This window comes from Centruroides vittatus, unplaced genomic scaffold (assembly GCF_030686945.1).
Source record: "Centruroides vittatus isolate TY-2023 unplaced genomic scaffold, ASM3068694v2 contig_345, whole genome shotgun sequence".
Lineage (NCBI taxonomy): Eukaryota > Metazoa > Arthropoda > Arachnida > Scorpiones > Buthidae > Centruroides > Centruroides vittatus.
In genome coordinates, this window is record NW_027122170.1 from 3,807,805 (window position 1) to 3,824,463 (window position 16,659).

Sequence of the window (16,659 nt, forward strand, 5' to 3'; positions counted from 1 at the left end):
TTTATTCATATATATTTATAAATTAGCATATGTACACTTAATTTAGCTTCTGGAACTGATGTAAATGTAATACATTGGAAATATTTGGTTAAATATTCGTCACTGCTAGTTTTAAATTAGTTTCGATGTGTCTCTTGCCCGGTTTCTTGTTTTAATTTTTACTAAATTCATTGCGGAAAAACTATTCACATACATAAGTTGTAGAAAACAGCGTTTGAATTTTTGCTGCATACTTCCTTAGGATGGGAAATTTATTCATATTTTATGTGACGCAGGCCGCATGCGACCCGGGGGCTGCTGGTTGCCCATCCCTGCTCTAAGGAATGACTTAGCATAAATAATACTGAAATAAAATGGGATACTTAATAAACTGACTACGCAGTGTAAAATAATATATTAATCTCCTAGAGAATAATTTATATTGAATTTAATTAATCCTGAAATTCCTATTGCATTAATTGCATCCTCAGACAGCAGACAAAGTACAGTACACTCAGCTGACTAAGAATGGTTTTGATAAATAACCTAAAGGCGTTGAATTAATAACACATTCATACAAAAATGTTTTTGTTAAAGAAATAAAGACTATTTTTCTGAAATCTACACATAACAGGAATTGTTTCTCATCTATTTCGGATCTGCTTGAGAACATCGTGAAGCATTCTATAAAAAGCCAACTAGAATGATTCTTGGAGTTAACCATATTATCAAAATTAGGATGTGGACTGCAAGGACACTTTTTGAACCTACTAGAGCTTGTCACTGGTTAGGAAATGATACCTTACACAAGGAAACTTCTAGAAATTACAGATTATAGACTTAAAGGAAAAGATGAGAATAAGAAATAATGTGATACTATATCATGGTTTAGAAATATTATATCTAGATAACTCTGTGATAAGAATAAGTAACGAGAAACACACTATGATAAGTAGGAAATATGCAATGCATGCATCACAATAAAAGAATTTTACAAAATCATTGTAAAATGCTTATTACAAGTATTTTCCTAGAAAGTCATATAATTTATCTAGTTAGGAAAATTTCATCATCATACACAGTGAACTTGCAATACATGCTGACTTTGACATAAGAATTGCTGCTGACATATAAAATTAGCATTTTAGAAATCACAAATACATAAAAGACAAATTTTTATAAATATAAACAGAGGAAATACCAGTGGGTAATCAGTTAATGAACAGATCAGTTAACGAACAAATTGGATAACAAACACTTTCGTGAAAGATTTTTATGATCGGACAATGAACACTTCAGTGAACAAACATAAAAATAAGTGACAGAAAGTAACGAATACTGAATGATTTTCTTTTGTCTTCAAGTAACAATTCGAAACCTTTCAGAGTGCAGGAGACGTCAACATCGACGCTCAACCTGGTATATACTGATTGGATAGTATTCCACCGAACTTTGAACTCTTCCTTGTAATTTCAGCCTTTTATTTTCCTTACAGAAACAATTTTTTTGTAGTATTTGCAAGACTGCCGGCAGGCATTGATTAAGTTTTGCGTCAGTTTTTCTTTTCGAAAGGTGAGAGTATAATAGCAAGGGAGTACAAAAATCACTCTGAGAAATAAAGAACATTGAAAAGCTCATAATGGAACCTGCAACGACAGAGGAACCCCACGAACTCGAATGAAGAACACCAAGAAACTTGGCAATATATGTTTTCTTCTGAAAAAGAGGATTGTTTAAAATTCAATTTCTTTAAAAAAGATCTTTCTTTCTTAAAAATAATTGACGAAACTTCACAGTTAAGAATGATAAGTTCAACCATTGTTATTTTATCTGGACCGCATTTCATCAGAGACAAAGACTACTGGGTTTTATCTTCGTTATTCTTTATTTTACTATGCATTTCGGGTGCAATCTTTTGGTCTAACTTGCACCCCTCATCAGGTGTTACATTTCTATAAGTGGTAGTAGAAAACACATTTATTACATTAATCATTAATTATTGTAGTGGAATTTTTTACAAGTTACATGAAATTATTACAAATTATATTATTATTAACATTATAGTGAGCTAACCTTTTTTTACATTTAGACATTCAGTTACAAGGTGTTGGTGTTTTGTCCCCTAAGGCATTTCTAACAGCCTTTCTGTCGGTTTACTTGCTCTTTTTTTTTTCTTTTTAGAAATGTTAGAAATGCCTTATAGAACAAAACACCAACACCTTATAACTGAATGTCTAAATGTAAAAAAAGGTTAGCTCACTATAATATTAATAATAATATAATTTGTAATAATTTCATGTAACTTGTAAAAAATTCCACTACAATAATTAATGATTAATGTAATAAATGTGTTTTCTACTACCACTTATAGAAATGTAACACCTGATGAGGGGTGCAAGTTAGACCAAAAGATTGCACCCGAAATGCATAGTAAAATAAAGAATAACGAAGATAAAACCCAGTAGTCTTTGTCTCTGATGAAATGCGGTCCAGATAAAATAACAATGGTTGAACTTATCATTCTTAACTGTGAAGTTTCGTCAATTATTTTTAAGAAAGAAAGATCTTTTTTAAAGAAATTGAATTTTAAACAACATAAAGAAGTCACACCATTGATATTACATATCTGTTACTTAAAGTGGAGGATGTCAGAACAACTGTCTTAGAATGGCATCCTAACCAGGTTGAGGTTAATAAGCTTGGGGATCTCTACAATTACAATGCTATTAATTACTTCCAAAAAATCCTGAAGAGAGAAAAGCAATTGACATTAGACAGATTCTTTAACCCACAAACACGAAAAAAACATGACTAATAAAAATGCAAGACTGTGTATATATGTATTTTTATTATTACATATAAATAAATGTAGTAAGAAAGTACAGTAGAGCATCGATTACCTGACCCCCGATCAACCAACCGTGTTCTAGTCAGCAAATTCAAATGTCTGCTAGTGATGTGGCGCTACAATATTTGGCTATGTCTTGGCTACCTTAATATTATTTTTGTTAAATTTTGGCGTGTTTTAGCTGGCAACACTGGCTTGACCATGAAAGGGAGGCCAGTATTTAAACGACACTTAATTTTATTTAACGACGCTATCCAATTACTGTTTTTAAAACGTGTGCGAGATTTAGTGGCAAAAAACGAGGGTCAGCTGTGAAGCAAAAGAAAATTTTGGACTTCTTTTTCTAATGTATAGGCCTACTTTATGTAAAATATGTAACCAGAATATATATATATATATATTTGTTTTATACTGTATTTATGTTGTGCAAAATAATGAAATAATTTTTAACGATACAATAGCGACGATTATTATTTAAAAAAAACTTTTGTTAGGCTTAACATTGATAAAAATTCAACGCAAAGTAGGTTAATAGCGATATACTAATACACTAATTACATGGGATATACTAATATACTATACTAATAATGTATTTTTTCATACTTTTCGGTTATCCGTTTTTTCAGTTATCCAAACAACCCGTCCCCAATTGAGTTGGATAATCGATGCTCTACTGTATATTTTTTTTTTATTTTTGGAGTCTCCAGAATGAATTAATCAAATTCCCATAAAAAGCTATGGTAAATCGATAATTGGTTAACGAACAAAGTCTTGGAACAGATTATGTTTGTTAACTGTTCACACACTGTATTTAGAAAATATACAAAAAGATAATTTATCAATTAATAAATACACACAGTTCTTGTAAGTTTTTTGCATTTAACATTTAAATGTAAGTTTCATTTAAAAACTTAAATATATTTACATTGTATTCGTATTATTCATCATCTGTCTAACAAAATTCACAAACCCATAAATTTGTAAATAATTTAAAAATTCATAAAAGTTGAAAGAATTGGTATAGTTGAATGTGGTTTGCGTAAAAGTTATTCTCACAAAGAAGGATTTTTTGGGTAGATAGAAAGAAAGTAGTTCAAATTTTTGTCGCTGGAGGGCACTGAACTCAAGAAAAATCACTGGAATTGTGCAAATCTGAGTCTTACAAAATGCAGGGTGCACGATTAACAGCTTGTTTCTGAATTTTCCCGTTACTGGCGCTGACTTACGATTTTCATTATGATGTTGACATTGGTGGATAAAGCACTGTTGGTGAAGTTGTTTTATCTCATAAGGAGACCCTATGGCTTTGGGGAAACGGATTTTGATGATCTTCGGTGTGGAGGTAGTACACCGTGTGAATGTACTACCTGTAAAATACTAGTGCAATACTCAAATGTAATCAAGAAAAATAAACTTAAAGTTTTCTTTAGCACTTTATATATAAGTTACATGTACTATCGCTTGAGTGTGCTGTGGCGTGAGTGGTAACGCTCCTGTCTCAAGCGCTTGCGTGCTCGGGTTCAATTCTCTTGTGTATACTTTTTTTTATTCATGAATACTTATAACGTATTTATTCATTTACTCATTCATTTATTTTTTATTATTTATTTATTTTAATTTAATTTCTACTGTTCCAAGTCTAATATTTTACTTTGAAAACCCACCTTTTTCAAGTTGAGAGAGAACTTTTTCACTCACTCTTTAAAGAGTGAGTGAAAAAGACTCTAGACCAGGGGCAAGCAAGAGTTCAGTGGGAGCCGAAATGTAGGTTTTGCAAAATGTATGGGAGCTGCAGTTCAGTACTATTGTGGCAGATAGTATGGTAAGGTGAGCGATTTTATTGTATAATATAAATATAATATAAAACAAATATTGAATTTTTTTAACAAACATATTTTCACAGGATTATAAAAATAAAATTGTAAAAACAATAATAAAAAACAGAAATTAACACTTTCAGCAAGAGCTGCATGTAACTCAAAACGAGCCGCATTTGCCCATGTCTGCTCTAGACCCATGTTCAAACCCGGCATAAGTATTAATAGTTCTCTCTCAACTTGAAAAAGGTGGGTTTTCAAAGTAAAAATATTAGACTTGGAACAGTAGAAATTAAATTAAAATAAATAAATAATAAAAAATGAACGAGTAAATAAATAAATACATTATAAATATTTATGAATACAAAAGAAGTATACACAAGAGAATTGAATCCGAGCACGCAAGCGCACGAGTCAGGAGCATTACCACTCATGCCACAGCACGCTCAAGTGATAGTACGCATAACTTATATATAAAGTGCTAAAGAAAACTTTAAGTTCATTTTTCTTGATTACATTTGAGTATTGCACTTTAGTATTTTACAGGTAGTACATTCACATGGTGTACTACCTCCACACCGAAGATCATCAAAATCCGTTTCCCCAAAGCTGTAGGATCTTCTTGTCAGCCACGAATTGCCGGCTGAAACTTTACAAAGGTTTAGGACACAGAAGAGAACGAAGAAAGGTTCAGGTCCAATCACTCCTGCTGGATTGATTTCCCTAGTACAACAGTTCGAAGAAATGGGAAGTTTGTGTAATTGCCCACACAATGGTGCACCACGTTTATCAGAGGTCCATACCTCCGACGTGGCTTTGCAAATGGAAACCAATCAGACAGAAGTGTTTGGACATATACCATTCTTCATTCTCTTCCGTGTCCTAAACCTTTGTAAAGTTTCAGCTGGTGATTCGTGGCTGAAATAAAACAACTTCACCAATAGTGCTTTATCCACCAATGTCAACATCATAATGAAAACCATAGGTCAGCACCAGTAACGGGAAAATTCAGAAATGAGCTGTTAATCGTACACCCTGCATTTTGTAAGACTCAGATTTGCAAAATTCCAGTAATATTTCTTGAGTTCAGTGCCCTCTATCAACAAAAATTTGAACTACTTTCTTTTTCTCTACCCAAAAGAATCCCCCTTCATGAGAATAACTTTTATGCAAACTGCATTCAAATATACCAATTCTTTCAACTTTTATGAATTTTTAAACTATTTACAGATTTATGGGACACCCTGTATATGAGAATTATTCAAAAAATAACTTCAGTTTTCATGTGGCACTGGCAGTAGTAAAGATAATGTTACAAATTTTGGCAACCGTTTAGAGTTAGTTGGTATACATCCAGCTATAGCAGAGTGCAGATCCTGCTCTCTGTTGTCTCCCACAATTGCCATTCAAAATGTGTGCTGCCATTTAGAAACCTGCCAGCTATGAGGTATGCTCAGTCATAAGATTTTTGTTGGCCAGAAACTGTAAAGCTGTTGAAATCCATTGTCAACTGTGCAAAGTTTATGCAGAGAACATATGAGTGAGGGTGAAATGAGGCAATGATGCATTATGTTCAAAAATGGACAGACAAATGTCCACAATGAACAGAGAAGCGACTGGCTGTTTACGGCAACTGATGAACTTGTACAGAAGATAGATGAAAACGTTAGACAGAATTGCCAATTCATAAATTCAGAATTTTCTAGTAAGTTTCCACAATTTTTCACACAGTTCTTCATGAAGTAATCATTGATATGGTTGAAATCGCAGATGATAAAGTTCTATAACAATGGAATACAAAAACTTATAACATGCTCTGTGAAGTGTTTAAATTTGGCTGGAGACAATGTTGAAAAATAGTGCAAAGATATAGTTTTAAGTTGCATACAGTAAAATTCCTATCACTGTATTGATGTCTTTTAATAACCAAATGAACTTTCTGGATAGCTCTTGTATAATTCAATAGTATTGAGTTTCAAGTCAAATTATTTTATTTGATAAAATAGAGTTTTTATCAAATAAAATAATTTGACTTGAAAATAAATATTTTACTTTTGCCCAGCTCTAATTTAAAAAAAAAAAATTAGTTTTATTTCTGTGTGTGAAATCAATTTATTTAACATTAAATTCAAGATAAAAAATTTTTGCAAACTTTGTAAAACTAATAATTGTGTTGCTAGAGTAAACTAACTATTGATGTCAGTTTAATCTAGCAACATAACTTCCTTAAAATAACCTATAATGGTATTTTAAAGATAAATACTTACTATTGATTTTTCTGTTAATGGAGCACTAATATCCATCATTACATCTTGATCATATCCTTCACTACTTATTTGATCGACAGGACATTCTTGTAAACTATCATCCAATCCCTCCATGTACTCTTCTTCTTCGTTGGTTTCGCTCGAAGAACCCATATCATCGGCAAGAATATCCATATGCGGTTTTTCGAGCGGATCCTCCAATGGCAATACAGATTTCCTGATGCCAGAGTTCATTGAGCACGATCCCCTCAACAATTTCCTTACAGAGGAAGCAATGGTATTGATGTTTGTATTATCTTTGGTTTCATTTGTAGTCCTAGCTGTAGTACTAGATAAAATGGCACTTTGTCCTTGACTACATAAGGTGTCACTAGTGGTTGATGGCACATCATAATTGTGATCATCTGAGGGCAGTGGATGACTGGATCCAGGTAATAAAGGATCACTATTTATTTCTATTTCTCGTTTGTCACATTCTACATCCCTTTAAACAGAAAAAAAATTATGTTTTACTATAATTTATATTGTAATTTTATATGATAAATTAGTAATACTTGTAAGAGTAAAAAAAAAAAAAAAAAAAAAATGCAAAACTAACAATTTCTTATCATTTCAAATTATTTATAATAATAATAATATATACTATCCAGAACTTATAACCAGTGCATAACATGTATATACTATATATATAGTGAAGATGACAAATGTTTTCAAGCTATCATATACATATAGTATATACATGTTACGCACCGGTTATAAATTCTGGATAGTATAGATTTCACCCCAGTGCTGAAATCAGAGGAGTTTTCTGTTTTTTTATAATAATAACAAATTCAACATCAATATTATTTTCACAGAAACAGAAAACTAAAATATCAGTTATATATTTATACAAAAATTTAATAATTATTAATACTCATATAAATTAAAGTTTAAAGTTTTAGCTTTTAATTTATAAAAAAAAAATTAATTAGCTCCTAAAATTAAAAAAATCTTAAACAAAGTTGTCATTAATAGTGAATATTTAAAAAAAAATTACATTAATTCATGAAAATATTTGAGAAACAAGATTTTTATATTCTGAATATGTAGTGTATATTGCACACAAAGTGAATTCTCTCTAAGTTTTGTCCAAAAAAAAAAAAAGCACAACATGACGTAAATGGTAGCAAAAAGATTAACATTTAATAAGACTCAATAAATAATAATAATTAAAAAAAACCCCAGTAATGACTTTGCTGGCAAAAAAGTTAAAATTGTGTTTGCCATCATTTGTTACAAGATTTTATTTTAAAAACTTTTATTATTATTACATATTATAAAATGGCAAAAAGCTTAATTTTGAGGGCTGAAAAGAATTTTATAGAAAATTGTAAATGCTAATAACCAGAAAAATCTTCATTAAGCCCATCACACTTGAGATACAACCCACAACCCCCCAGCTCCCTATCCTCTCAACCTTTAATCACTAAAATTTAATAGCATCAATCCCCCTAATACACAAAACTCACTGCAAAATTTTGGAAATTTTTGACAAAAGACATGGGAATTATTAAGCTTCAAACAGGGTAAACAGAATTGTGCCCCCACATACAAATACCCATACATACAGAAAAAAACCAGAACTTTTTTGCTTTTCTCAACATTTCAAGGTCTCCAGTCCAAAAAGTGTAAAAAATCCCAAGAATCACTTTTTGACCAATCACCATACTTTCTCTCTGTTATATCTACAGCCAGGAGAGTAAAAGCAGACAACTAAAAATTAATTTATTTGAAAGTTTAATGATAATATTAATCTTCAAGAATGGATAAAAAACTCAAAACTTAAAAAATTTCAGTATTAATATATAAAAGTATATTATAAGTAAGACAAAAGCCTTTCACACTTTGTTTCTAGCAGTTTAATTACCAAGTACAAACGTTTTCAGCCATTTTGAATGGCCTTCTTCAGGTACAATAAGGTAAGTTGGAACATTGGTTAGCAGATATTTAAATGACATCACTGTTTACAAAGGTTTCTTCTTACTAGTGATGTCATTGCTAATAAAGTTTAAACGATATCGACATTGTTAATTATCTTTTGAGTTTAACCAAGATGTGCGAATGACTATTGATGATAAGATAATTGTTAAAAGTGGAAAATAAAAACGAGATAAATTTAGAAAATGCTCAAAAGATTGCAACGGGCTCGACGAGAGTGGCTTGTCCTATTTAATTTAAGGGGTTATCTAGGAGTGATTGCCATGCGATGGAGAGTGAGTCTGCATCTCTGCTGTTAATACAGTTCTCTTTGAGGGATTTTGTAAAGATTTCTATTGTTTCAATTGTTATAAGCTTATTATAATCAAGCATAGGTATAAAAATCTTAGCATCTTCCCATTTGGCTGTTATATTCGGTTCACTTGCAAACTGGGCTAGGGGGAAAATTAAACTTTTTGTTGTATGTGTCGTATTTATGCTCAGCTATCCTTTTTGTAAGTGAACTGTTGGTTGAGCCTATGTATGTTAATTTTTTGTTTGGCATAAATCTATTGTCCTCAAGCGAAACCAATAAACAATAGGACAATAGATTTAAGCCAAACAAAAAATTACATAGGCTCAGCCAACAGTTCACTTACAAAAAGGATAGCTGAGCATAAATACGACACATACAACAAAAAGTTTAATTCCACCCTAGCCCAGTTTGCAAGTGAACCAAATATAACAGCCAAAATGAAAGAGGCTAACATTTTTATACCTATGCTTGATTATAACAAGCTTATAACAATTGAAACAATAGAAATCTTTACAAAATCCCTCAAAGAAAACTGTATTAACAGCAGAGATGCAGACTCGCTCTCCATCGCATGGCAATCACTCCTCCATAACCCCTTAAAATAAATAGGACAATCCACCCTCGTCGAGCCCGTTGCAATCTTTTGAGCATTTTCTAAAATTCGCACATCTTGGTTAAACTCAAAAGATAATTAACAATGTCGATATCATTTGAACTTTATTAGCAATGACATCACTAGTAAGAAGAAACCTTTGTAAACAGTGACGTCATTTAAATATCCGCTAACCGACGTTCCAACTGACCTTATTGTACCTGAAGAAGGCCATTCAAAATGGCCGAAAATGTTTGTACTTGGTGATTAAACTGCTAGAAACAAAGTGTAAAAGGTTTTTGTCTTACTTATTTTAAGTAATTCTAGCTTTGAATGCAAAGAAGTAAAAGTATATTATAATCGATACATGAAATTTGATCATTGTAGATCAAATTTATGAAAAATAAAAAAATAATTCTTTCTGTATGTATATGTTACCTAAGATAATAATTTCTAATATAATATTTAAACAAACTTTGTACAGGTATGATGTTTACTTAATTTTGGCAAATTATTGAATTGTTGTGAATTTTTCATTACATCTATGAATAATAATGTGTATCATATATCATCTAAATCAATAACTGAGTTTTCATTTAGTCACTGAGATGGTATTGGTGAGACTGTTTTAAGGAGCAAATTTATATTTATTAATGTTTTATAAACTTCAATAAAGATGATGAGGATATAAGACAGAACCTAATAAACTGAATTTAAGTATTTTTGCATATTTGTAGTCAGAATTTATAAATTAAATTTTTATTAAAAAATAAAAATTTATAAACCTTTTATTATTCAAGATTCATTTATATTCTATTAATCATGATTTATTAAACTGATATTCATTTTGTATAAATTATAATACTAAAACTTTTCCTTGTTCACATAGCATGTTATTTAAATTAACAGCAAGGAAGAAATTAAGTAATAAAAAAGATATTAATGAAATACATAAACAAAGATAAGATTATAATACCAACTAGAAATATTCATGACGTCGACTAAATCTGTATTATCTCTACAAAAAGAATCAAACTTTTATTAGTTTTTTAATATGTAAAATACTGAAAAGTTAGGCTACATAATTTTCAATTATAAAAATTGGTAAGATAGCCTACTGACATAAAAGATTTAACTATCTTTCAAGTTCATTATTAAATATTTTGTTTTCCTATTTTCTCTCATCAAATAATAGATGAAAGATGACAAAAAAGTTAATAACTTTAAAAAATTAAGACAGTACAAATACATTTCTAGATTTTATATATTTTTCAAAGCAGATTTATCCTCTACAATTGTATCATCTGTTTTGGGAGCACTTACCTAACTTTCTATTTATCCATTAAAATACTCATTTCATTTCTTTTAGCTTATTTTGTGTACATTTTAAAATTTTCAAATACAGTTTTATTCATATAATAACATATACATCAATCTAATTCAATTAGTATGCCAAATTACTTATTGCGCTATAATCATGTTATACTGTATCTAAATTAATTAATTAATAGCTCTGAAAGTAAAGATGACAGAGGACTGAATAGCATAATTGGAAATGTAGCTGCATGAAGAGAAGGAACTTGATGCCAATTTTTCTTTAGATGGTGACCTAACTTCCTACCTATAGACAAATTACTGTGTGTCTAATCATTAAATTAATCTTATTATGGCTTGGTAAATAATCTGGCAGTTCATTTGGCATGTTTTTATTCATAAAAATGTTTTATTTAAAAATAGATTTAAGAAGATTACAGATTATTTCAAATCATAAAACACTAATTTACACATTGCTTATCAGGAGATCATCTAATGTTGCATTTTATGCCACAATAATTTCATTTCCAGGTTGACTCCAAGAATATTTTATTATTAAAAATACATTTATAAATAATAATAAAATGCACTCTCACTAATATAAATTAATTATTTTATGGAGTTGTTCAGATTAGTGAATAGCTTGGATTACTGAGGTTATATACATATAGAGCCAAGTAAGTCAAAAAGGAATACAGGCAAATATGTATATTTTTAAAAGTTTTATATTGCATTTGGTACCTATCGTTATATTAAAATGCATAGAATGCATTAATGTTACAAATTTATCATGTTTATAAACAAAAATAATCAATATTTTCCTTGCTTTTGATTGAAAAATTTTGCAAAGAAATTAACAAAATTGATCTGATTAAGCAGAGTATGGGTAAGAGGGATTAAAAGTTTCCATTATCACCAAAATATTTACATATTCATATGTTAATATTAAGGATTGCTTAAACCACCATACTAAAACGAATATGCATCATTTAGTATTTGATTTAGAAAACTAAATTCCAAACTGTTTAATTTCTGAAACTGCAATAAGTAACATCTACATTCTGTTAAAATTGCAAATCTTTGCAGAATTATATTTGATTTTTAAAAATATTCCCCCTTTTTAAAAGTATTTAAAAGAATAAAAAGGTGATATATCAGCATTTATTTTAAATGTAACGAAATTGTTTGCATAAAACTACATCTCAGTTACACATTCCTTATTCATACCTATCATTACTTTTTCTTAATTTTTAATGAAAATACTATGATCATCATCAAAAATTAAAATTTTATATAATATACTTCAGCCTTTAGCCTAGTATTGTTAACAAAATTTTTTGTTATAATAATATTTATGTATTGCAGATGGATCCAACCTTAGGCTGATTAGGCATAACTGGATCACGCATTCCAGGATATTCTGTGCCAAGGTTATAACCTCAAAGAAAGGAAATTATTGACATATTTTCTAACAACTACAGAGTTTTAAAGTTAACAGTATTAGAGTAACAGTGTAATTGTTTGATTTTTAACGATTCCAATCAAACACGACATTTGCTAATTCCGGATGTGACTGCAGTTCTATTTCATCTCTCGTTTGTTATTTATTATATTTTATGCTAATTATTGAAGTCATTTTTATTATTAAACTAAAATTCATAACATATCTTTGAATCTGAATAATTCAGAAACTCCATGAAATATATACAGAAAAACGTACTAAAACATTTTAAAGAATTTTACTGTTTATGTTTGAATCTTTTTTGTAATAAACCAGCAGCGAGTTGCTCAACTTTCCCGGCAACATTAAAAATTTTGGTGGCACCATCTGTTATCACATTTTATTTAAAAACTTGTTATATTTTTAACTACTATAAAATGACAAAAAGCTTAATTTTGAGGGTAGGAATGAGTTTTATAAAAAAAATTGTCAATGGTAATAAGGAGTAAAATCCTCATTAAGTCCAACCCTACAGGCGATAACAAGACTCCCTTTATCTTCCCATCTCCTTGACCTTTAATCTCCAAAATTTAATAGCATTGATCCTCTAACAAACAAACCTCTCTGCAAAGTTTCAGAAATTTTTGACAAAAAGCAAAGGAGTTATTAAGCTTCAAACAGGGTGAACAAAATCATGCCACACATGCTAACACCCATAAATACAAAATTACCCCCAAATTTTTTTGCATTTCTTGACATTTCAAGGTGTCTTAAGTCCAAAAATGTAAAAATCTGGGAGAGGGTCATTTTTTGCCATATTTCCCTCTGTATAACAGCCAGAAAAGTGAAAACTGTTTAGCAAGTCATTTTAATTTTAATCTTAATGTGAGTTGAACACATACATAAACTTACAAAATCTGAATGTATTCTAAACCTAATAAAATTTTATCAAGAAATGTGTATCACATATTTAAAACTTACCTTATAAATAATTAAATATAAAATTTTATATATAATCAAAGTTAAACTTGAAACAATAACAGCAATTTTAATTTGATTACACATCAAACTAGAATATTTAAAATATAGTAATCAGTGAAACAAAAAAATTTAATGATTTGTAATTTACTAGAGAGATTAATTTGACACAAATCATTTTATATACAAAGATATAAAAATACACGATAACTTGTATTAAACATAAATAAAATATGCAAAACAGTTTATCACATAGATTATAGTTACCAGATAAAAAAATTGCATCTTATCTTAATTTTCAATTAGTCATATCATAAAAGTAAAGATAAGTCAAAAGGAATGATGTCATTATCACGGATATCATATTATAGCACATGTTAATGAAGAATGTATCATATGTTCAAAATGTCTGCATGTGTTTTGTCGTCATTCTTTTTTGTATTAATTTTTGTTAATAGTTCGAGGAACTTTTTTTAATAGAGTTATCACAAAAAAATGATTATATTACAATACATAAAATGTTAAAAATGTTTATTTTCAAATATATGTTGTTATTGTAAATTCAAATTTTCAATAAACTTACGTTATGAAACACAGATGTAATTAAAAACTTGTAATTAATTTCAGTTTAACAAAAGGTGTAATCATTTTTGTTTAAAACTTACTTGCTATTTTCAATCCTATTTAATTGACTTTGACAGACGTTCTCCTCGATAATCCTGCACGAAGGAAGGGCAGAGGAAATGTTACATGCGCACGACACTGGACCACAGGAACTAAGTGTTGATGTGTCTTTAGTGGAAGATGATGTGGAAGGCTTAGCAAAAGAAGAACACGAAAGAATGGCACAATTGAATTCATTTGCTTTTGTTACAAATGTATTTGTTGAATTTTCTGTGTTTACAGACTCTAATTCCTGCAAAAGTTTTATATTTTATTACATTAAAATCAATGATAATAAATCAATAATAATTTTCCTTATTGTAACATATACTTAAATTATTTATGTTTATAAAATAGCTAAACTACAAAAATACTATGTAATAAGAAAAAAAATTTCCAAAATTAAATAAAATCTGAGTATATACAGACAGATGTAGACATTGAATATTATTCTTTGCTTAAAATGTTTTTACCAATCTTAAATATCTGTTCCTGCTATTGTTCGTTAATAACTAAATTCTTAATATGAAATATCAAACCTATCTAAACTATAAAAATTTGAATGTTAAAAAAAAATTTTTATGCACTATTGGTTAATAAATCAAATAGTCAAAAGTACAGAAAAAAATAAACACCTTAAAAATCTTTAAAATAAACTTCTTGTTTTTATAAACAGCATTTGCATTTTAAAGCAAAAAAGATATTAGCATTTATAACTTACAAACAATATTCAATCATTACTTTAAGGTTTAAGTTAAGATTTTAGTTTAAATTTTATTTCTCTATAAGTATGTGAATATTTTTTCAGTTAAAAAAAAAAGCATGAGTTACATAGCAAGACATTAACATTTGTTTTATATATATATATATATATACATACTTGCACATACATACACCAAATAAATTTACTCAATGTTAGATCTATGTAAAATATTTAATATTTGAGCAACTAGGTAATCTCTAAACATCAAAGACATTACATTTATATGGAAGTAGAAAGAAATGCAAGCTTCCATTTAAGGTTAACGTTATATTACTCTTGTTTTACCTTGTAAATACTTAATTTTAGATAAATATTCACAAGGAAGAGAATAAGAAAATAAAAAAATAATAATAATAAATTTCAAAAAATTTAAATATTGTGAACATAAACATTATTAATAAAGTTATATTATTGACTGAGATTAATATTCTTAACAAGTCTGTCTATAAAAAAAAATTGTAATTGAACAATTACAGAAAAAAATTCATGGGAAATTAGACCAAAAAAATAAATAAATAAATAAATAAAAAATAATAAAAGCATAATTTTCGCTAATCTTTTTTTAATATTTATTTTTTGACCGAAACGAATATCGGAACGTATATTTTATTTATTTACTATTTCTCAGTTCAAAGTAAATTCTTCAAAGTTCTAATCGAATTTATTCTTAACGTCAACACTTACCGATATAATTGTAAAAATTGTAAATTTTGACTTTGAAACGACAAACACCGACTCAAAAATAGGGAACGAGGAGAGAAGAAAAAAAGGAAATTAAAACCGGGATGGAAATGCGACCTTTGTTTGACGAGATCCCAACCAGACTAAAGTCAAACAAACAAAGTGAAACGAACGTGTCCCGCCGTTGCCAAGGGTAACAATCCGCAGACAAACAAAACTCGGACCTCACCCAAACACAGTCCAGTGAACACACACTTGGAATACTCCACCTGTTTCTCACTACACAGCAGGAAGCACTGGAACGGCCGCGCCCCGACATTTCGCCTCCTTCTCGAGAACCCCTCCTAAACTTTCCAGATTGAGAAAACACATTAAAATCGTTAATTAAAGTACCCATAAACGGAGAAAAATTCTGGAAGAAACACTGCTTTCTCGTCGAAGATACCAGTCAACTTCAAACAGAAAATTTCCGTCGAATTGTTAAATACTAAACGTCCTCCTAAAACGTAGCATTATAAAGCCTATTGTTAGTTGCGGCGGGCGAACACAGCCGAGCTTTTTATACGATATTAGGAGCGTTAAAGCGACGAACACGTGGCTAAACACACACAAAAAAGTCGATTTTAATTACGGAGAAAGACACGTCACTCTGTTTTCACTTCTTAAAAAAAAACACAAACGTGTGAATAACTCTCCCTTTTTATACTTGACCCCTTTGTAAAGTTCAAAATCCGGCGATTACGAATATTAAAAATTAACTGTGACGAATGGATCGCGCGTTAAGTAACTTAAGTTTTAAACTTTCGACAGGTAAAACCCTCTCAACGTAACATTAATTATTAACATTTATAATTGCAGATAAAACTATTTTTAGATGCATATAAAATAACCCTAGGGGAATGTTTAACTTATATCTATTTGATAAATATTTAAAACTAAACGTTTAGGAGATCGACTCAACATAAGAATCAATCAATTTCTAATCGCTCTAAAAATTCGATCGATCTGTCGCTCGCTCGATCGACATCATCGATCAGTAAG

At 29.5% G+C, this 16,659-nt stretch overlaps 1 protein-coding gene across 1 annotated transcript in view; it reads right to left on the reverse strand.

Annotated features, from left to right (window-relative positions):
- Window positions 1-16,659, reverse strand: part of LOC136974251 (F-box/WD repeat-containing protein 7-like) — a 77,272-nt gene that overhangs the window by 18,880 nt on the left and 41,733 nt on the right. The window contains 2 exon segments of the mRNA XM_067269088.1: window positions 6,912-7,395; window positions 14,177-14,427. Of these exon segments, the coding sequence (XP_067125189.1) occupies window positions 6,912-7,395; window positions 14,177-14,427 (735 nt within the window).